General features: G+C 35.6%; 1 protein-coding gene across 1 annotated transcript in view; it reads left to right on the top strand.

Annotated features, from left to right (window-relative positions):
• LOC148943785 (AP-3 complex subunit beta-2-like) overlaps nt 1-23,432 on the top strand; it is a 120,934-nt gene that overhangs the window by 64,808 nt on the left and 32,694 nt on the right. The window contains exons 7-8 of the mRNA XM_089101242.1: nt 5,392-5,552; nt 13,158-13,353. Coding sequence (XP_088957368.1) covers nt 5,392-5,552; nt 13,158-13,353 — 357 coding nt within the window. The remainder of the gene's footprint in view (nt 1-5,391; nt 5,553-13,157; nt 13,354-23,432) is intronic.

Genomic DNA, 23,432 nt, shown 5'->3' with positions numbered 1-23,432 from the left:
GCGCTTTGGTTTGCATTCGACCCAAATTACTTCATGGCATGATTCACTGGGCTGACTTAGTAATTTACAAGGTAAGTCTTCCCGAAAGTACAGTCCGACCCCACCGCCTCGTCGGTTAATCCCTCGGTCGCGTCTCGTATTAAAAAAACACTTGTACCCCTTGATATGCCCGGTTTCATCGTTAATATCCCAACATTCTGTGATAACAGCAATGGGGGAACTCGTCTGTTTAAGAACTACTTCAAGTTCGTCGGTTTTATTGTTTAGTGATCGGGCATTACATACTAGGATATTGGGAAGTCTGCACTTCGACAAGAAAAACTCAGGTGTTAGGGGGGGTGGGGTACTTGACAGTGACAAAACCTGGCATTGCCCAAGTGAAACTCCAAATGTAAGAGGTTTTAATGTGGAAAGTGCATCGCGAGAGTTTGCTTCTAACAATCGTTATTTTGGAGGCATTGTAGTGTTGATTAATGATGAGTCTTTCAAAAGTTATACAAAGCTGAAAAGTAAATCAGAAAATCTTATTTGGATTAGATTAGAATGTTGGGATGGACTGTGTATTGTAATAGGATCGATTTATATTCCGCCTCAAAATAGCTCGCACCGAAATGAAGATACGTTGAATTTGTTGATAAAAGAATCAGATGAAAAAAGAGCTAATTTTGAAAATAATAGATTGATATTAATGGGCGATTTTCATGCTTATACTAGTGATGAAGTTGAATTAAATGATGTGTTAATTCCAGGTATTCCGTCAGCAGTCCCAGCCGTCTACAGAAGTCCCAGAGCTAGCAGGGATGAAAAAAAGAAGAATAAATCAATGGGGAAGAAGGTTGCTGAAATGCGCAGAATTGGATTTGATGATTGGAAATGGAAGATTTGGAAAGGATAAAAGTCGGGGTGACTTTACATGCGTATCTGGGGCTAAAGCAAGTTTAATTGATTATGTTTGGGTGGATATTCGCTGGTATCCAAATTACCTTGACGTGGATTTGCTTAAGCTAGTAGGATCGGACCATCTACCGGTATTTTTAGAAATTAGATCAAGGAGCGCTCCCAAAAGGAGGGATATTTCAAGTGATTGTAGTATTTATAATAAAAATGTTAGACGTCAGATACCGAGGGAATGGTCTACAGAGGAAAAGGTTAAATTAAGTGAAGCGTTTTCAGAGGATGATGTAGCTATAAGATTAAGTGATTTAGAGAAGATAAATAACCATGATAGATTGATAGAAGAGTTCACGGAGATTTTACACGAAATAGCAGGCCCAGTTCTATGAAATAAAGGAGGTTGTAAGGATATAGAATTTTTTGACGAGGAATGTAGAATAAAAAAAATTAGAATCGATTACAGAAATGGAGATTTTGAAGGAAGAGGAAATAGAGGAAAATAGGCTTCGACTAGTAACAAGCTTTAAAAATGTTCGCCGGGAGTATAAACGCCTTTTAAAACAGAAGGAGAGACTGTCTATTCAAAAAGGTAAGGAAGAGCTGATCCAGTTTTATGAAAAGAGTGATACGCGGTCTTTCTGGAGAATGATAAAAAAATGTTTTTCCATAGCTCAGCCAAAAGTACCTGACTCGAAAACATGGCCTACATACTACAATGACGCGGTTCATGAAGACTATTCGTTTGACTGCTGGTTCAGCGACGAATTATCGAATACAGAGAATGAGACCAGTTTCCCACTGAAAGAACACGATTATGATCTGATAAAATCCGCATCGGAAGAAGAAATCGAAGAATGCATAAGCGCTATGGAAGGTGGATCGGCACCTGGTAGCGGTTGAATCCCAACAGTGCTCTTGAAACAACTCCAACTTTTATTTATGCCCATCTTCTTGGCTATCTTCAACTCAGTTCTGGCGTCTGGAAAATGGCCCTCATCATGGAAAACATCCTTGATTTTGCCGCTATTCAAAAAGGGAGACCCAGCGGATCACAGTAATTATTGACCAATATCTTTAGTACCTAGTCTGAGAAAAATATTAGAAAGAATACTAGATGCTAGATTATCTCATTGGTTAGAAAAGTATAGGATTTTGAAGGAGGATCAGGCAGGGTTTTGATATGGATATAATGCTATTGATGGGGTTTTAGTCTTACAGGTGGTTGTTGATAGAAATGCAAAAGGGATGAATAAGTTATACGTTACATTTTTAGATCTAGAAAAGGCATTTGACAGCATCGACAAGATTTTCCTGTGCTTAGAACTGTTAAAGATAGGCTTACCAAGACTTTTCGTTAGGATACTAGCTGATATGTCTAGAAACATATTTGGTATAGTTAAAGTTTTAGGGAAGTGATTATCGTCACCGTTTGAAATTAGAAAAGGAGTAAAACAGGGTAGTAGTATTTCGCCTAGGTTGTTCACGTTGTATATAAATGATATTGTTGACCATTTTAAAAAGGTATGGGCCCCGACAGTGTCACTAGGGAACCTGACGTTATCTCTGTTGCTTTTTGCTGATGATGCGGTGTTGATAGGCAAGTCACCAGAGGAGCTCCAAATCTTATTGAGTATATTAGAAGAATATTTAGGTAGAAAGAAACTAGTGTTGAATATTAAAAAGACTGAGATTGTGGTTTTTAGAGGAATTCGTGTGAAGAATGATGATCAAAAAGTAGAATTTTATTATAAAGGTGAAAAAGTAAAAGAGAGCGAAAATTTTAAATATTTGGGAATAACACTTTCAGCAAAAGGAGGATGGAAAGAGCATGTAAAAGAGATGATTAAGAGAGGGAAAGCAGTTTCAGCTGCCATTTTACGTAATTCAAGGCTTTCAAGTATAAAAGATTTAAAAATGCACAAATATGTTTTTAATTCTAAAGTTTTACCTACTATACATTACGGAGATGAACTTTGGGGGCATGACCCGGCACCACAATTGGAGTCAATTCAGCTGCAACACTTTAAGAGATTAAGTGGTCTTCATGTAACGACCCACAATCAGGCTATAAAAGGTGACCTAGGTATATTTTCGCTGAGAATGAGTAGCTTAGCACAGATGATCCGGTACTGGCTTAAGGTTTTAAGTCTGTCAGAAGATAGGTTAGCAAAAGCAACTTATGTGGAGATGCTACGGTCGAAACGTAAAAGATCGTGGCCGTATCAAATAAAAAATGTTTTAGATGGATTAGGATTATCATATATTTGGAATGAGGGGCTAGGTCCCTCAGATCAGGGTGAGTCGTTTTTTGGGATGATTTTAGTAATAAAAAAGTAACAGGAAGTACAAATGTTGAGCCCGGCAGTTAAAAAAACTGAAACAATGAAGTTTTATTACCATGTAAAAGAGATATTTGGATTCGAATATTATTTTAAACTAGGATTGCTGGGGGAAACATTGAAGACTTGGTTTCGGATCCGAGCGAACTGCCTGCCACTAAAGAATAGAAAAAGAGTATTTGAAAGAAATAGGGTGGCCCCAGATGCAGATGCAAATGCGGATTACTCTTGCCCCAGATGTAACCTAGGTTTTGAGGATGTCGCCAATATTCTCACCGAGTGCCAGAAAATTTATATATTATGGTAAATGTTTTTTGGGGGTGGTAATTTGGTGTGCCCGGGTAGCCTCAAAACGACTGTAAAAAGATCAATCAGGCAGTTATGTAATTATGTAAATGAAGCGCAGACATCAATGAGTGAAATTTGATATTTATGTTATTTTTCTTGTGGAGTGTGATTAAGAATACTGTTCTGTATGGCCTGTTTTTTTTTGTTATAATAGATCTATTATTATTATTATTATTATATATATATATATATATATATATATATATATATATATATATATATATATATATATATATATATATATATATATATATATATATATATATATATATATATATATATTGTTCTATGTCTTGTTTTTGGGTAAGTGTAGCCCCCTGGCCCCCCAGCTAGTGGTGGTGGAGAACTATGCAGAAGATTTATTTATTGAAGTTGCCCTAAAATCAATTGTAATAAAGGCCCTCTAATAATTCTCTACATTTAGAACTCCCTCCTAGTAAAAATTTGGACAAGGGGATTTTTTCAAGGAGGGCCGTTATTCTCTAAGAATTTTATACGAATGGAGTGTCAAAAACGTGTTGAATAATAGAGAATAATGCTCTCCTTCACATTTAGCACAGCCTTGTGTAAAACAGCTTGTAGTAATAAACAATAACTAAAGAGCATCTTTTTTCAAAAGAAACCAAATTGTATACCACGGAGCTTTGACTACGTAGCAAGAACAAGATGTGTTATTCATTCTTACTCTTAGTATGCAAAAACTTGTTAATGTCAAAGTTTGTTAGCATTACTAGTAACACATAAAAAACTTGCACTGGGGAGGCGATATTTTATTTTTAATAAGCATGCTTAAATTATAGATTCAAATGTACTAAATAAGGTGCTGTTATGCAAACGCCGCTCTGCGAAAGTCGAGTTGAAAAGTCAGGTTTGATACAGGGGGAGCTTGCATATACGGTAGGCCTGGGTAGGCTATTAGTAACAAACAGAAATTATATATTAAAAACAAGCTTTTTCAAATGAAAGTAAGAGGGATATTGTTACTTAAAAGGAACAGAATTATCCCGCATATGAGGAAGGCTCTTCATTTCTCAGGCCCCCACTCTTTGTGCTAAAGTGTAGCTTTTTGTCCCAATTCTAAAAACTTCTTCTCAAATACAAGGTCAGTTGATGTGCAACAAGACGTTTTTAAAGAAACATACAATTTTGTGCAAAGACCGGGGGATAGATGAGGGATAAACCCGTCATATAAGGTAGGTTCATATCTACGATTTTTGTTCGGGGGGCGGGGTTACAAAAATCATTGAAAATTTATTTGTATGCATTTTCGTCATGGAGTTGAAGTTGGACAAATATTTTAGCGACGAGATGGTCTATTCCTCTTTCATCCGCGGTACTTGACCCATAAGTTTGAAGCTATATAAGTTTATAAGTCTATCCTGCAAATGCACTGTGAGGGGTGCCAACATTGTCCCTTTCTCTGTGGATGCTCCACGGGAGCATATTTTTGCCACAGTTTGTATAAAAGAAAGTCAATACTGGGCCCGAGAGTATCAGTCTCTAATTGGGGCGTTATGCCAGTCAAGTTTTGCATTTAGATAGAGATGTATAGGTGCACACAGTCTAGATTCGCAGGGAAGGGGCCTCCGAAAAAAAAAATTCTGGTGGGGGAATAGAAACACAGGTATGGTGTTTGGCCTCGAAAGTCTAGGCTTTTAACAGTTTCTATGTTTCGAAAAGATGTTTTGTTTTTCACATGTTTTCAATATTTTTGTATCTTAAAAACAAAAATCTTTTTGCATCTTTTTCTATTCCCTCCTATTTCCTAATATGTTTGCGTAATTTTACATTATTTTTTTGGTATTTATAGATCGAGATACTTTCCAGCTGGGATCGCTGTCTCATTTTTTGAATATCAGGGCGAATGGATATAGAGATTTTCCTGACTTCCCAGAAGTTGCACCTGATTCAACAGTACGAAATGTAGACGCTCCATCCCGACCAACTCGCGTCAATGCGGGACGAGTTTCTGTATAATATGCTCAAGAAGAAAGTTCGAAAAAAAAACCGACATTTTACTCCAGCTCCTCTGACGGAGAAGGTGGGTGATTATAATATTTATCTTAGGTCCATTATGATCTATATATACCACTTTTCATAGGTGCCCATAGGTTTGACTCTTTGAAGTGAGAGGTTGAATGGAACTCTTTTTCATATGTAAGGAAAAAAAAAGAAGTTTTTGCATCCCATATTTCTTTGTCTTTGTTCGGAAAAGTTCTTCGAAAATGTCGCCGAAGGGGACTTTCGACTATCCGAAAATTTTATGGGGACTGAGAGGAAGGGGGTTAAAAAAGAAAAAAGGGTATTTTTGGTATTTTTTCAATCTTTTTTTTTATTTTTAGGGGCAAATCCTCTCTTTCTATTCCTATATGCAAACATGAGACAACTTCTTAGCCCACAGTGCGTGCACACATTGTGGTATGCTATTAAATAGTCTGGAGTACAAACAAAAAAAAAATACAAATTAATGGCCAAACTTTAAAGATCAACGTCAAATTTTCTTAAATATCTGCTGTAGTTGCTGCACAAATCCTGTTAGCTGTACAAACATTAAATACCTTGCCTATAGAACTTGAGCGGGCTAAAAAAGCGTCAATAAGTGTCATTGAAAATGTTTTTTTTTGTATTTTTGTTATTAGTTTTTTGACAAAAATCTGCAGTTTTTTTTTATCAAGGTCAGATGCATGTGAATTGACGACAGAAAGTCTTAAGCATTGCAAGGCTTTAGACAATTTTGAGGTTGCTACAATTATTCTTGTGAATAAAAAATAAAGTCACCCGCATTTCTTATTTTATGAAGCAGGGGTGTCTGAATAACTCTTTACTGCGAAAGTCAGGAAAACAGGCAAGATAGAAGGGCCTTCTGTTCCCCCCCCCTCTCCGCCTAAAATCTCGAGTTCCTATGATTCTTTCTGCTGCAAGGGTTATTAAGTTGCGTGCTATAAGGCTCCAAGTAATTTTGAGGTCACCACCACCTCTTTTGTTGATAGAATATAATGAGGCCTCCAATTTCTTTTATTCTTAAAGCTGTGCTTTTAAATTATTGCAAGTTGAGTGGGCAATCCCATATGTGGCTGATATTTTTCTAGTCCCAAGATTGGTGACATATCACCAAGTTGATTTGGCTGTAAATGTTTCTATATAAAAACTGTCCCAAGAGCTACTACTGATACAAGTTTGTGGTTTTGAAACGCTGATAAATGCTCCTCTGCCTCTCACTCCCTTTAAAGCGTCTCACTCCCTCTTACGTTTTTGGAAAACATTCAAAGGTTTCGTTATTTAATTGGCTACATCCAGGATCGTATCCGGTATTTTTGTTCGTGGAGGGTTTTTTTTTTGGGGGGGGGGGTTGGGAAAAAAAAAAAATTAAAAAAATGTACCAACAATTTTTTGAATTCATTTTTGTTACGTGTTTACGAGTCGAAGAACCATTTTGAGGGTGGTAGTTCAAATCCCCTAATCCTCCCTGGATATGACCTTGACCACATCTCAACCTAGTGAACATGTTCAAGCAAGTTCTTTATCGTCTTTTTTTCGAATGGTAATGTTTGACTCCATTTTAAGTGGTTTTATGTTCTTTTGATCCTTCTTGATCTTTTATTTTTAATTTTATTTAGTAACATTTGGAAGTTCAGTATATTTCATATTTTCATTGTTTTATTATATGGTTTTAGCATATTGTTGCTGGCCATTGAACTTTCTTATTGTGTCCAATTACGTTTAATATATGTTTGGTGTTTTTCCGTCTGGATTTCATTTTTCCTTTTTTTGTATTGTATTAAATTTTCTGTCGATAAATACAATACTGGCAACATTTGGATGTGGGAGTCACACTTAGACTAAATTTTGTCACTCCGCTCTTCTCTCTCCTCTCTCTTTCTTCTCTCTTCATTTGTCTTAGCTTTATCTCATATTTTAGGAAATACATAATTCTGTCATATATATTTTTTATGGGAAGGTAGATGGGTTATATTGCGACATATAATGATCGCAAATTAAAAGACTTTTTCTCTAGTCCCTTTCCATTCTACTGTGATTCAAGCTAATTGAGCGGTCGAACCACTTTGTTCATTACAGATTACAGATTGCGTTTGTCACCCCATCGCCAGACTTTGCCATGCTTTAACAATTCCTCTGAAAAAATCCTTTGCATGTCTGCCCTTTCCTCGAAGCTTTGTGTAAACATATAACATGTTCAAAATGTATATGAATAAAATGTATATTATATTATACAATAATATTATAGATAGTTTAGAGCACTTTTATTCAACATAAATTTGAATAGAAAAGAAAAAAAACGTCACCGTCTTATTTCCCCAGCAAAGCTGTGTGACTGGAAATGAAGGGAGAAAGAGAGAAAAAATACAACAAATTGGAAACATACACTAAATCAAAAAGGGACGGAGGCCTTATTACCACCTCTTCCACCTCTTAATACCTGTCATAAACCTAGCCAGAGTGAGGTGCGACGATTTAGAGACACAACAACATATGTTTTCAAAATGGCTTAGAAACATATACCCTGGAAGGAGCATAAAAAATAATGCTGAAAAGCATTTACGAATAAAAAAAACGGCATAAAAAGAAGAAAATTGCGTAGGTCACATTTTTTAATCTGGTTATAAAACACCATAGGAGTTACAATCTCTAGCTGACTCTGGTAAAATATTCCAAACAGCATGATCTGACTGACTGTGGTGAATGGGTGACGGGTGAATGGAATAGACCTGTTCCCTGAATTGTGGAGATTATATGAAGATGGATCAGAGACAAGAGATAGAACAATTCAGAGATCCACAGGAACACCACCCTATAGTCGAAAGAAAGTGAAATAGACATGAGAAAATAAAGACCCCCATCAAACGACGCAGTGGCTTAGTAGTAGAAAGATGTCTCTCAAGAATAAGGTTCCTCGCCTTATCATGTATCTTGGAGAGTCATTTTGGAATTCAAGAAAAGGTTGGCATGCATATAGAAGTGAGGAGTAACACTATTGAACAATAAAATAGAATTCTTAGAAACAATCCATTGATTGGAACAATCACACTTCTTTCTGTCCGCCTGAAATTCTGCTACTGTTCACCGAAACTACTGTTCACCGAAACTTTTGACTAAACATTAACATTGCCTAAAATTTTGATTACAATCTAACCTTTTAATTCTTAAGCAGAAATGATGAAAATTATAGCAACACCAACCAATTTACAAATATTAACATATACAAGCTACCATAAGAAATGGAGAGATCATGGGGCCCATACCCCACGTTATATCTTGGTTTAGGCCTCGGTAGGATTTAAAAACGATAAGAAATTAAATAATAAAAGTAAGTTTTTTCAATTGAAAGTAAGGATCAACGTTAAAACTGAAAAAAATAGAAATTATTCTGTGTATATGAAGGGCTCCCCCCTCCGCAACCCATTGCTTTTTACGCTGAATCTTGGCTTTTTGTTCCAATTCTTTAGGAACGACTGCTGGAACACGATTGAAATAAGAAGTTTTTTGGAAGCACTTAAAACACTAACGCAACTGCCGAGGGGCTGCCGAGAGGGCAGCTTCCCTCATATACGGAATAGTTTCTATTCTTTTAACTTTTAACATTGTTTCTTACTTTCAGCTAAAGAACTTGTTTTTTTATTCAATATTAACTAAAACAAAACAGTTTCTTTTTTTTTTAATTCACTCAAGTGTTTTGCGAACGATTAAATAAGTATTTTTTAATTAGGGGGGGGGAGGGGCAAATCGGAAGAATTAAATAAAAGATGAGTTCTGATAAAACTATAACAAATTAATCGTAAATGCTCATAGTTACTTTTGGTTTAGTTACAATTCCTCTTCAAAATTCCGTGATAGTTTAAGTTTAAGAACCCTAGGTGTTCCTGAGATATTGTAGATACGCCATTTTGATAACCTGGACGTGTATAGATCTTTTAATTTAGTTCAATATCTGTCAATGTAAATTAAAATTGTATATTCCCTTAGAGGGATTGTGGGGAAATTTACTCTAACTAGGCTATCCATATTTCTATTTAAACATAACATTTCTATTTAAATGACATCTCTATTTAAACGTAACCTAAACATTTTCTATTTAAGTAACAGCTAAAGAAACAAAGAGATTTTTGACTATATAAAAATTTGCCATCTGCATTTATTTTTTATGTTGTTTTTATATTTGACATACCTTAGCCAGTGTTTGCCTTGTAAGAATGGCATTTTTTCATTTGCTTTATCTAAATTTAATTTAATGGCCTTTTGTTTTATTGTTTAGTTTAGATTAATATAAAATAAAAATTATAATTTATCTTATAGTAAAATTTTTTTTTGCCCCCCCCCCTGATTTGATTATTCATAAAATAAAATCAACCTATTTAACGATTTTTATTTTAGTTATTTAAAAGTTCTGAAGTATTTAGTGCAGAATAACATTTTCGCCAGGACTGTTAAGGTACTATGTCAACACAGCTGCGCACGCTCCTCCTCCATCCCAATCTATTCAAAGTTTGTTAGACCATCTCCCAGGAAGATGGATATTTGTATTCAAATATCACAATTTGTATTCAAATTGTGATTTAAAAAGGTGCGAGGATATTTTAAAAAGTAAATTAGAAAAACACTTTGATTTAATACAGGATGTGACGTTAGCCAGTTTGGATATTGATGTCATTATGAAACTAATTATTCTGGTAAATGAATTTTCTGTTTATTTTGGTTTTCGAGGGGAGTTTTATAGACAAATTTTTTGGTTACCTATGGGGGCTTCTCTTTCTCCTTTATTGGTAAATCTATTCATAGATGCCATTGAAACCTCCTCTATAAATAGTTTTAGAATCTCCCATTGCTTCTGGGGTAGGTTCGTGGATGATGTGGTGTGCGTTTGGAAACATGGGTTGGACTCCTTAAACCTTTTTTGTAAGCATTTAAATAGTTTTTATAATAATATTAAATTTACAGTTGAATTTGAGGATAATAATCAATTACCTTTTCTGGATATTTTATTAATTAAAAGGGATCTCCATTTACTTTTCTCGATTTACAGAAAACCTACGCACAATGATAGGTATTTAAATTTTCATTCTTGCCACCCTAGGTCGGTGAAATGGGAGGTTGTAATTTCACTAGTGGATAGAGCCTTTAGAATATGGTCCCAGGAATTTCTGGATTCGGAATTGTTATACTTGAGGGATATTTTGTTTTGTAAAAGTTATAAAATTAAGTTCATTCATAAAATAATTGAAAATAGATGGGCCAAACATAATAGTAGGGCTATTGAGGTTTCTCAGTCTTTAGATTTAGTTGTATCAAAAAGCTTCATTTCATTACCATATGTACCTGGTTTGGGGGAGAAACTTTCACGGGTTTTACGTAAGTTTGGTATTGATACATGTTTCCAATTGCTGAGGCCAATGAGTAGTTTTTTTTAGTTCTTGTAAGGATTTAACTCGGGGAAATTTAGTAAGTGGGGTGTATAAAATTCCGTGTTCTTGTGGGAAGTTCTATATTGGTAGGACTCACCAACAATTTGTTGAAAGGTTTATTGAACACCGTAATTCAATAGAAAAAAACCCTACAATTAAGCAAGCCTCCAGAAACTTTCATTTCAGCTTTAGCAGAGCATATTTGGCTTCAACCAGATCATTTTGTAAAACTTGATGAAGCCTTGGCTGTTTCTAATGATAAGGGGTACACCCAATGGGCCAGGGAATCCATAGAAATTAAAATACATATGTTTGCTAACCTTTCCATAAAGAGGGACACGGGTAATTTAAATATTGACCCAATTTATGATAACCTTCTAAAGAGTGAATCAATTGTCAATAAGGGAGTAAAGATTTTAAATAATCACCAGGTGACTATTTTACCTGCTAGACCAAAACGATTTGCTTCAGTAATAGCTAACAAAAGGATTTTTTCGCAACTTAATAATTAAAGTAATTTACATTTTTTTTTATTTTTCCTCAGTTACTCTGGTGTCCTCACTGAAGTAACTCTATATTCTCATCTTTTCCCTACGTGGATCTGTTTGCGCCGATTGTACATTTTTTTTTTTTTTTTGGTGGTGGTTTTATTGGTTTTTAGTTTTATCTTGTTTGTTTTTTTGTGTCTTTCGTGCTGAAGACGCCTTGTTGGTATACAGGCGAAATATCCGCGTTGTTTTGTTTCTGTTGTTTTTCTTTTCTCTCCACTGGCCACAGTCTCGTTTGTTTGTTTTTTTTAGAGATTTTTCTCTTTGTTGGTTTTTTTAAATCTTCTTACAACATCCTCCCACTCCATTCGGGATAACCTGCTTTTCGTTTGGCCCTAGACGGTTGGCCGACAAGGACAATCTGTGGCAAGTTGCCTAGGTGAATCGTGAGAAAAATAAGAGAAACAAATCAGGTAAATTTGATAATGCTACCTCTCTGTAAAATTAAAACACTACCAATCTATTAATTTCAAAAGACAGCTTTTCCTCAATAGAAAGCTACACCTTTTTAAGTTTTTTGGTGTTATATGTTTTTAGCTTATTTTTTGATGACTAGCAGGGAAGTCGTTTGGGGGTGGCAAGGGGGGCAGCTGCTCTCCCAATAATGTGAAAAAAACAATTATTATACATCCCATGCCCTTTGACTATCTGGATATGGACCTTTCTTGCCCCCCCCCCCCAATAAAAATGCTGAAAATTAGCCCCAGCTGATTAGGTGTTGAATTATCGACCATACCTAATTCTTAAGATATAGTTGGATATGCAAGTTTCCACTTTAACAATTTAAATAATAAGTTATCATTTTTACCATTTTCAGTACTTTGAGTAAAGGATTCTAAAAAAAAAATAATGTCTAAAAATACAACACTTTGGTCGGCGAGTGTCAGTTTGTAAAAGTAATCCATAACGGGTGGTAAGGGGGGTTGCATATCAGTGATAAGCACATCTAATATTTCCCTGCACCTTAATAAACATCTTAAATACATAGGTAAAAAAAAACAGTATAGTGTCATCGACACATTCTCAGGAGGGGGGGGGGTGATAATTTCTCTCATCGGTGGTTTTATTTTATTTCCGCTTTTCTTGTAACTGTTTAGACATTCGATTTGTTTTTCTACATGGACTTTACATGAATTTATAGCGTTGTTAACTATCTATTTTTTCAATTTCGAAAAGTATTAGGTTTGAAAGGATTGAAAAAGGCGAGTATTTCAAGGTCGAACTCCCTCCACAGGCCTCTCATAGTTTTGAAAAAAGATTAATCAAGACGTGACTTAAATGTATATGATTGTTTTTTGGCTTATTAACTTATTTTAAATACCTTTTTTTTTCTTTTTTTTTCTTTTTTTTATATGTTTTTTTTTTGTTTTCTTTGCCAGTTTTTTTTTTTCAATCTTCGGTAAATCGTAATTTTGTGTGCGCCTTTTTTTAATTAATAATTTATTCATTATAAATAACAGAATGAGGACTAATGATTCTCACACCGTTCCCAGACTTTGATCCTTTTGGGTTCAATTTGGTTATGATTTTTTTTTTCAGATGTGGTTGTGGTTGAGAGAAAATTTAAAACCTCGTAACCATACACCTAACGTGACTCTGAAATATCGGAGCTCCAATTTGAATCAGAACAAGAATTAGAAAAGAAGTCCGTGCCAACACAAGAAAAGACTGTTGCCAAAACCGTTGACTCCACCGAAGATAGTGACTCAAGCGAGTCTGAATCATCCAGTGAATCAGAAGAAGATGAAATTATGCCAAAAACTTCAAAGGGTGCTACATCTCCTCCTTCAGCTCAAACTGCCAAGAGTAGCTTGGATCTATTACTAGATTTTGACGGCAGTAAACTGACACTTATTCATTCATATAACTTTTAAACTGTTTTTGTCCACCAGTAGTAACTTTAATTAGTTTGATAAATTATGATTCATCACATTGCTTCTTTGAAAGATCTTGCTCGTGTGATGTGAATGATCACAGCACTATGCTCCATAGCTCACATACTCAAAAAGTATAAATAGGTGCAAAGGTCTTGGTTGATTTTATAAGCTTTTAGTCTTTATGGTTGGGTTGTAGCAGTAGTGTAGTGGCAGTGTACTGGTAGTGGTAGGTTGTAGTGAAACAACAACAGGACTAAGAAAGACATTTAATGAAATGTCAAATGCTAGGTAAAAGATTGGTAAGTGGCTTGTGAGATCCTAGAATTTGTGTCATAAAAATAGAGGTGGATATTAGAGCAGTATATCAGAGGGCATTTCGTATGAGATAGGCAAAATCAAATACCAGTGATGGCCAATAGTTAGAATAATTAAATCACTTTTTAGTAAGCTTATAGATAACGGTTTTTGTATTAATGTTATAAAAATGTCAATATTTTTCTGCCACTGTTAATAACCGAGTATAATGAATTTTTGATAGAAGTATTTCATTTCTGCTTTCTGACACTGTTGTTTATCTTGGTCTACCATATTGTGCTTCAGCTCAAGATTCGTGGTTGATTATGGTTTGAAATATTCAAGAAAAAATTAGAAAGGCATTTGGGTCTTAATACGGTTATCTGTTAACTATCGTCATGATATTTTATGGTTTATTTTTAACACAGTAGCCTTCCTGCATGTTTTCTATCCTTCCCTAATTTTTCGAAATTCTAAAGTTTGTAATTTTTTATCAATATGTGTTTGCTCTCTTAAATATTATAAATTTGTATTTGGTTTTCCTATTTGTTTTAGTAAGACTGTATTGGCTGAGAAATTTAAAATCCCAGAACCGTTGAAATTTGCTGAGATTAAGATAGGTAATTTTACCGTAAGCCTGAATATATTCTCTCTATGCATAACCTTTTCGTTTTTCTACATAATTTAAAAAATGTTTGAGCTTTTACTTATTTTTATTTTTATTATGTATTCTATTTCGCTTTCACGCCTATTGCAAGTTGTTGCTTGTTTATATTTTTTTGTGTTATAGTCATTTCATCTATTTATTTTATATACTCCTCAATTTTAAAAGAAATAAATAATGATAATTATTTAAACTAATGGTAGGTCCTAGTAAGGGATTAAAAAAAAAAAAAAAGTTTTTTTAACTGAAAGTAAGAAATGACGTTAAAACTTAGAACAAACAGAAATTATTCCGTATATGAAAGGGGCTGTCCCAACCTCAACGCCTCGATCTTTACGCTAAAGTTTTTTTTTATTTAAAAAAAATAGAGTTGTGAGAAAGTCAAACTTTAGCGTAAATAGCGAGGCGTTGAGGAGGGGATAGCCCCTTTCATATACGGAATAATTTCTGTTCGTTTTAAGTTTTAACGTCGTCCCTTACTTTCAGTTAAAAAAACTTGTTTTTTTTTATTTAATTTTTGATCGTTTTTGAATTAATGCAGGTTTTGATTTTGGCTCACCGTACATGAATAATTACAACAAAATTTGCATATTCATTTTACTTTTATTTGGTTAAATGGCTTTCTCGAAACTTGTTTAATTTTATTTACGAACATTTTTATTAGTAATGAATATACGTAACTTACGAATCAACTTACGTAACGAACTCCTATATTCATAGATTTTTAATACGTATATAAGGGGGTTCGTCTCCTAGTCAATACCTTGCTCTTTAAGCTAAAGTTCGAATTTTGTTTCAATTCTTTAAAAATGACCACTTAATCACAAAGGTCGTTAATTAGAATAAATAGCTCTTATGAAAGTACTAAAAAAATTTTGACTTAAAGAGCGAGGTAATGACTAGGGGGTGAACACAATCATATAAGTAATATTTTCTGTTCGTTTTAAGTTTTGATGTTGCTCCTTACTTTCAGATGAAAAACCTGTTTTTTAATTTAATTTCTGATCTTTTTCTTTAATAATGCTGAGAAATCCGGAACCCCCTTCATAGCAATGTCCCTTCCCCCATGAACACGGCCTTTATGGGAAAGATCCTCCCAGCTAACCCCCGACCCCCCACCCCATCTAACAGAAATAATCCCCCCTGAAAACGTCTGTATACTTCCCAATAACCAATACTATATGTTAACATTGGGTAAAGTTAATAACTTTCAGCCCTCCACCCGGGAGTTCGGGGGATTAAGTCCTAAAAGACATAATTATCATATTTTCGACCATGCTGAACAAAGGGCTATCCCAAAATTTTGATCGGGTGACTTTGGGAAAAAATGAGCGTGGGAGGGTGCCTAGTTACCCTCCATTTTTTGGTCACTTAAAAGAGCACTAGAACTTTTAATTTCCGTTCTGATGAGCCCTCCCAATATATTCTAGGACCACTGGGTCAATACGATCCCCCCTGGGAACAAAAAACAAAAACAAATAAACACGCATCCGTGATCTTTCATCTGGCAAAAAATGCAAAATTCCACATTTTTGAAAGAGGTGCTTGAAACCTCTACTGTAGGGTTCTCTGATACACTGAATATGATGGTGTGATTTTCATTAAGATCCTATAACTTTTAGGGGGTCTTCCCCCTTTTTTCTAAAATCAGCCAAATTTTCTCAGGTGCGTAACTTTTGATGGGTAAGATTAAACTTGATGAAACTTATATATTTGAAATCAGCATAAAAATCTTATTCTTTTGATGTATCTACAAATTTCCAAATAGTATCTATTCATTGCCTCATCTCAGTCCAGCATTCTGAGCAAATTTCATTTTTCACTATTTTCAATTCATAGTGACCCCCTCATTTCTGGTGTGTGGATTATCGGCTGGGTTTCATAATGAAAATTTTAAGTGGCCCCCCCGCCCAGAGTCTTTGGCAAGTGACCGAAAATTTTTTTTTTTTTTTTTTTTGGCGTTCAGTTTTAAGATTTGAGCCTTGGGGTATGACAATCTAGGGTTTATTTGTCAAAGCCTGAATGCTAAGCGATGGACATTAGCTAGATTGTCACCCCATGTGAAAATGGAAAAAAAAATAATATATATATATTGTTGGTATGTGTGTAAAGCATGGCATGGTTACCGCTAGGGCAACAGTCTAACCGTTGACGGTTTTAGGTATCCGTGAATAAGTTCTAAGGCGAGAGTTGAAGTTGGGACAATTTTTGAAGGTGCCCACCTCTCCTGCCCAGAGTCTCAGGCAAGTGACCCTAAATTTGAAAAAGTTGAAATTGGCTCAGTTTTTCTAAACTGAGATGAGGCTATGAATAGATTCTAGTGTGAAATTGACAAGAGATGGTCGGCATCCCTTAAGAAGAGCAAACGTGAGAGAGAACCGTAGGACTATATTTTGGGGATACCCATTCATCCAGAGTATCAGGACCGTGACCCAAAAATTAAAAAAATTGGTGGAAAATTCAAATTTTTTTTCAGAATGTGGGGGCAACGAATAGGTACTATTTTAAAGATAAAGATGGCTTTAAACGATTGTTTTGCCTGTTATTTCAAGCAAATTTATGGTCCTATGTCAATTTTAAATTCTTGGTCAACCTTTTTAAGACCATGGGCGGGTGTTCCTTATCTTTTTGGATGCTGTAGAATAAAGTCTGAAACCGTTCCAGTTTTTGTTTCGGCGGTAAATAGCTGATTTTTGGGAAAATGGCGGTGCACCGTGGCGTGCCGGCGATTTTTCTTAATAGGAAGGAGTTTTAAATCTGTTCAAAGTACCTTGAGTGACGCATCGTTCAAATTCGTATAAATAGACGAGTCTCTTTAGAACTCTGAAGGCACTTACTACATAATGACTCACGTAAATTCGAGGAAAACGCGACACAAGCTACAACACTCGAAAATCTTTTTTTCAGACTTTTAAAATTCTTGTTAATCAATAAACGATAGAGTTTGCTTCCTTCAATATCTGTGTTTTCATGATACCTGTCGTTGTACCGATGGAACCCAGTTATCACAGTATCATACCTTTCAACCCAGTGTGTCTCACAGTAGTGAAGCAACTTTTGTTCTTCTTTTGAAGCTGAATACAGAAGGAGTAAGGACTCAGTTTGTTTTGGGGATGAGGAAGAAAAAACAATAATCAACATGTTTTGCAAATATCTTGTAGCATTCAAATTAGACACATTTTGAAGGCATTAACTGAGACAAAATTTGAACAATGGAGGCCGAAATGCATGTAAAAGCAAGTGGATACTGCTTTTTGTGTCCATTCTAGCAGGCAGGGGTGTCGCAATGAATGGGCGGGGGGAGGGTCACCCCTACTTATGAGATTTGGTAAAATTCAGACCAAAAGTCCAAAATCTCGTTCTGATTTAAATACCAATTCCAAGATCCGGTAGAGAAGGTTCAAAAATCAGCAGTACCACTTATAGATTCTGTGAAGGAGGTCTCATAGTGATATGTCTAGTTATTGAATATAATTAATAATTTAATATGGCCGAATGAAAATCTAAAATTATTCCGCAAATTTGAAAAATGTTGAGGATTTGGTTGAGTTTTACACAAGATTCTAATCTTCTTCCTCCCTTCTGTCCAAAATCCAAGTGAATTTTCTGGAAAGAATATGGTAAAATGCAAAGTTCGTTAACTTTTCTTTTTCGTTTTTCACCAAATTGGCTCAATGTAAACCAAGAAAGCAAAATCTGTTACTGACCTAAAATAAGTTATTTGCTTGCAGAATTTACTGATTTCGCATTGGTTTTACCTACTTTATTTTTCATATTTTTTTGTCAAAGTTGAACAGTGAGCAATAAAATTAAATTAGCAAATTACGATCTTGGTTGCAAGAGTTCAAGAATTTACTTTCAACTAACGGCTTTTTAGAAATATTCTGAACTCAAAATCGTTGATCTGAGCCAAAGTTTTCATATGCGTAAAAAAAAAAAAAAATTAATGATTGAAGATATTTTCCTCAGTTTTTAGAATGCAAAATTCGAAACAAATTAGAACAGCTTCGGCTCTTCCCGTACTATCATATATTCAAGCAGTTAAAAATTTGTTGTTAATAAATGATATGGGAGGTCGTTTTGTGAAGGAAAACATTTTTTTTACAGAAAAGGACATCCCCTTTGCAATCCTTTTAATTCTAAATTTTTTTGCCGCTTCTCGTTCATACTGAGTCACTTTCAAAACGGAAACTTAGAATCCTTAATTCAAGATTAAAATCTAAAAAAAAGAAAATTTTGCAATGAAATACAGGGGAAAATAGAGCTCAGGAGTGGAATGACCAGGGGAATGCAAAATTACGGCTCCTGAAATGAGATAGATCTTAAAAGTGAATAATCTTAACGAGGAGAAACAAAATAAAATCTGTAAATAGTACAGGCAAACTAGCCAAAAATAAGGGGTCGACCCCAAACCAGTTGCAGCAGAAATGATTTTTATACCTTGTTGTAGAGACAGAAAAGGTCAACAACATTTCCAAAGTTGCACATTCTAGGTCGACGCAAAACTGGATTTTTTTATTTTCGTGTCAATTTTTTCAGTTTTTTCTAAAAAAAATGAACTGTCGGTAAATTTTCGTTTTTCTATATATGAAGTACCGTCCCGATGTAAAATAAAGAGCTGAGCTCGAAAATGAAAGATAATTTGGTGTAAAATCTACCAGAAAAAAGTTTCGTAATCATCAATATGTGATTTTAGCCTTCTCATCGTTGTGACCTCTTTTTCACCATACTATCGGAAGGCAACTGTTCTGACATAAAATGATGAGTTGAGCCCAAAAATCAAATTAACCTGATTAAATGTCTACTAGGAAACCCGTTTCATATTCATCAATATGCACTTTGTATTTTCATTTGATATGTTTCTTTTAGCACTTATGTCCACCAATTCGTCGATTGTTGGTACAAAAAAGCGGGCCGATAAATTAGGGTTGGCTTGTTTAGAAGATCAGTTAACGCACAGAAGGCAGCTACACCATTTTCATTACCTTCGTATGCAATAAATTATGCCAATGTTTCGTCCCACGCTTTGTCCAGGTGAATTCTCACTTAAATCCGTAAACTAAAAAGTCACAATAGAAAATTACCCTGAGTAATCATTTATTAAGTCACGTTAATGCCCGTGTTTGATATCTTGCGATCTATAGATACAAAAAGTCATTTGATATATCCAGTCAACTAACAAGCTAAAGAAGTTGCACTGCGAATGTTCATCAAGTTTGACTTCACCGTTTATCAAGCCTTCCAGAATGAGATGCATGTGATCAAACGTTCTGATAGATTCTGGGCTGGGCTCTCCACGGATTTTGTCATTGAGTAAGAGCTCATGCGTTGTCTCAATACGGCTGGTGATCTTACCGATGGAGGTGGTATGACAGAGGCTCAAAGGTCTTTATGGGTTATGCCTCGATCAGTCTGCTCTGCTCTAAATCATCTGATGGAGGGTATGTCACTGGTTTTCTATGGAACTTGTGAAAAACATAAGGAAACGTTCGAGCCGATGCAGCTAAGAGACTGTAAAGACACCCAGATCGCTATCGATTTTCTTGAAAAGGAACCATTATTGAATTGGGAACTTTAACTAAAAAACATTACCAATGGTCTGATAACCCACAAATCTGTTAACATTGATTTAGCTAGAAATGTAGACCTAATGATTATTGACACCACATCTGAAGATTCGGTCACGGATTTGGCGCTTCTACAAAAACAACAAGCAGTTAAAATTACTGCAAAGCAGAGTCCAGGTGGAGATTGCAAAAGACTGGACCCCACCCTCCTTTTTCAGAGGTTCATCACGCTAGCAAAGAGGATCAATCTCATGGAATTTGAGTACTGTCAGCACAGACTGTGTCTCTAATCAGGATCACTTTTTGACAGTTCTTGCATGCTCCGGTCTCCGAACAAGCCAAAGTTTGCCAAGACTGTGGCACAGACTTGCAATCTTGAGGAGCGCTCTATTCCCCTTCCCAAGGGCATGCGATATATCATCGACGGTGGCGCTCTTCTGCACAGAATTCCATGGGCCAAAAACGAACGATACTCCGAAAGCCTTGACCATTATGCTACTTACGTGACCCAAAAGTATCCATCTGCCACTGTTACGTTCGACAGCTACAATGGGGGAGCTACCATAAAGGATGTGGCCCAGTTGAAGAGAAGTCGTATAATCGGCCGTGAGATCTTCTTCACAGCAGATATGCAGCTGAAGATAAAAAAGGATGAGCTCTTGTCCTGCAAAAAAAAAAACAAGGCCAGGTTTATCTGCGCGTTGGCTGTTTATCTCCGATCAAAGGGTTTCGTCGTAGTCCAGGCACCAGATGATGCAGATGTCCCAATTGTGCAAGCTGCTGTTGATTTTTCACGGTATTACGACACTGCCGTCATTGGAGATGACACTGATCTTTTGGTTCTATTGTGTTATCATGGTGACCTATCAATCTAAAAACTATTCTTTGCACCTGGGCCAAGGTCGAACAAAGCTCCCCGAGTATGGGATATTCACAAATTGAAAGAGAAGCTGGGCTAAGATACATGCCATCTGATTCTTTTTGCTCACGCCATCTTAGGCTGTGACTCTATTACACCGATCCACGGTTTGAGAAAAGGCCTTGCTCTGAAGAAGCTAATGGCAAATGCAGATTTTCGTACATCAGCTGCAGTTTTCCTGTTGAAGTCAGCTTCAAAGGGGGAAGTAAGGGTTGCTGGAGAAGACATTCTGCTCATGATATATGGCTCATCAAAAGGGGGAAATCTGAATAAACTCCGCAGAGAAGTTTTTAAGAAGAAGGTGACTACTGCTAGCACGTTCGTGCATCCAGAACAGTTACCACCAACTTCTGATGCGGCTAAATTCCACAGGTATAGGGTTTTCTACCAAGTTCAGGTATGGAGTGGAGATCCTAATTCTGAACTTAAAGACGAGAAATAGGGTTGGAAAAATAAAAATGACTTCTTGTATCCATTGACTACCGACTCCCACCAGCCCCTCGTCTGCTTCTGAAAATCGTGAAGTGCTCTTGTAAACTGAAATGTAGCTCAACGAGAAATAGCTGCTTTAAAAACGGCTTAACTTGCACTGTAGCGTGTAAAATATGGAAAGTGACAGTATGTTCTAACTCTCCAAGAATTGACAGTTATAACGATGAGGAGAATGACGAAGCTTAGTTATCTGAATCAAAAGAATAAGTTGTGAATACTAGTCGGAATTTGATTCTGTCTTTCAAATGTTCATCAAGTTCATTCAATTATTTTATCAGTTGTGAAGACTAGTCAGTGTATTGATAATACTTTATTCTAAGAGGGATTTTAAATGTCAGCCGCCGAAAACTAGTTCCATAGATGATTTTCCTTTTCTAATATTTTTCAGGTTTTAATAAACATCTTGCAATCACTTTTTTTTGCCGACCCATCAGGTGATGGAGCCGGCGACGATCAGAGTCAGGCTAACTAATTATTAGATTTCAAAACCGACAATTTAGCCAGCAAGTCCAGGGGATTTGTTGGTCGTGTGTCAATCCTATGACACGGTATTTAACCTTTAGACTACAAGCTGCCAAGCCTATTAGGCTTAGGCTTCACTTGTTCACCGCCTGTGAGTCCAAGCAAATTCAGTCCCAGATTTTGCATACAAGTCCAGTGAACATTGTCCGTCACGCGTCAACCCAAAATCAATCCAATCTTTCATCCCTTAATTATATGACTATCTACCTTAGGTCTGCCCAAGAAATGACATATGGATAGATGATAGATAGACTTATCTATCAACAAATGAAGTGACATCATTTTTATACAATTCTAAAAGGGGCTTATCCCAGAGTTGCCTCTCAATCACTCGGACTATCTGTCTTGGCTTTTTCTACAATTAGCTATGTCCTGATGCCTGCAAAATTCTTTATTTTAATTCAAGTATACAAAAAAAAATTAGTTTTGTGTCGACCTAGAATAAGCAACTTTGAATATGTTGTTCAGCTTCTTCTTTTTTTCTCCACAACATGGTGCAAAAATCATTTCTGTTGTGATTTGTAAAATGTCAAAAGAAACTTGTCAAATGAAAACAAAAAAGTGCATATTGAATAATATGAAACGGGTTTTCTAGTAGACATTACTGGCTAATTTAATTTTTTGGCTCAGCTTATCATTTTATGTTAGAATAGTTGCCTTCTGATAGTAGGGTGACAAAAAGGTCACAACGATGAGAAGTGTAAAATCACATATTGATGATTAAGAAACTTTTTTTCTGGTACATTGTACATCAGATTTGCTTTCATATTCGGATTCAGCTTCTTATTTTAAATCGGGACGGAAATTCATATGCACAAAAACGAAAATTTACCAACAGTTAATTTTTTTCTTGAAAAAGCTAAAAAAATTGACACGAAAAGCAAAAAAATAACTAGTTTTGCGTCGACCTAGAATGTCAAACTTTGGATGTGTTGTTCAGCTTTTTTTCTCTCTTCAACATGACGTAAAAATAATTTATGTTGCTATTTGTTTGGGGTCAAAGTCTGGTTTGCCGGTCCTAAAAGGGGAAAATTTTTATTTTTGTGAGCCACTTGAAATAAATTATCCAACTATGCTGCTAAAATTCAAGATGGCTGCAGCAAGTGAGAGAATAAGCTCTTTAAGAAAAATTGTGAAATTTCTGAAGGGCCTAGACTCCCTGCTCCTCCTTAAATACAGCAGTGCCTACTTTGTCTCTAAGCCCATTTTATGGCTAGAAATTAATATTGGTAGACTTCTATAAAGCTACTTAGCATGCTAGGTTACATAGCACACCGAAATCAACTAATCCCTGCGAAAACTGAAAACTGAATCAAGTCAGAACAGCAGCGTGCCGCCGCACTGATGGTACCGGTGGCACGCCGGTACGTCTCTCATTGGCGACCGGCTGCCGATAAATTGGTGTAGTATCGGGATCTATTGGAGAGGATAAACCAAAAGTAATATGAAATCTAAAAAATTATTACTGTAAGGTAGTGGATGCTAGAAAAAAAATTTCTAAGATTAACTTTTTTTAGCTCTTTTTTATTTTATTTCAAACAACAAAAATC

This window comes from Artemia sp. Qi Xiang Cuo, chromosome 15 (genome assembly GCF_049724085.1).
Source record: "Artemia sp. Qi Xiang Cuo chromosome 15, ASM4972408v1, whole genome shotgun sequence".
Classification (NCBI taxonomy): Eukaryota; Metazoa; Arthropoda; class Branchiopoda; order Anostraca; family Artemiidae; genus Artemia; species Artemia sp. Qi Xiang Cuo.
This window is presented reverse-complemented; position numbering and strand designations above follow the sequence as displayed.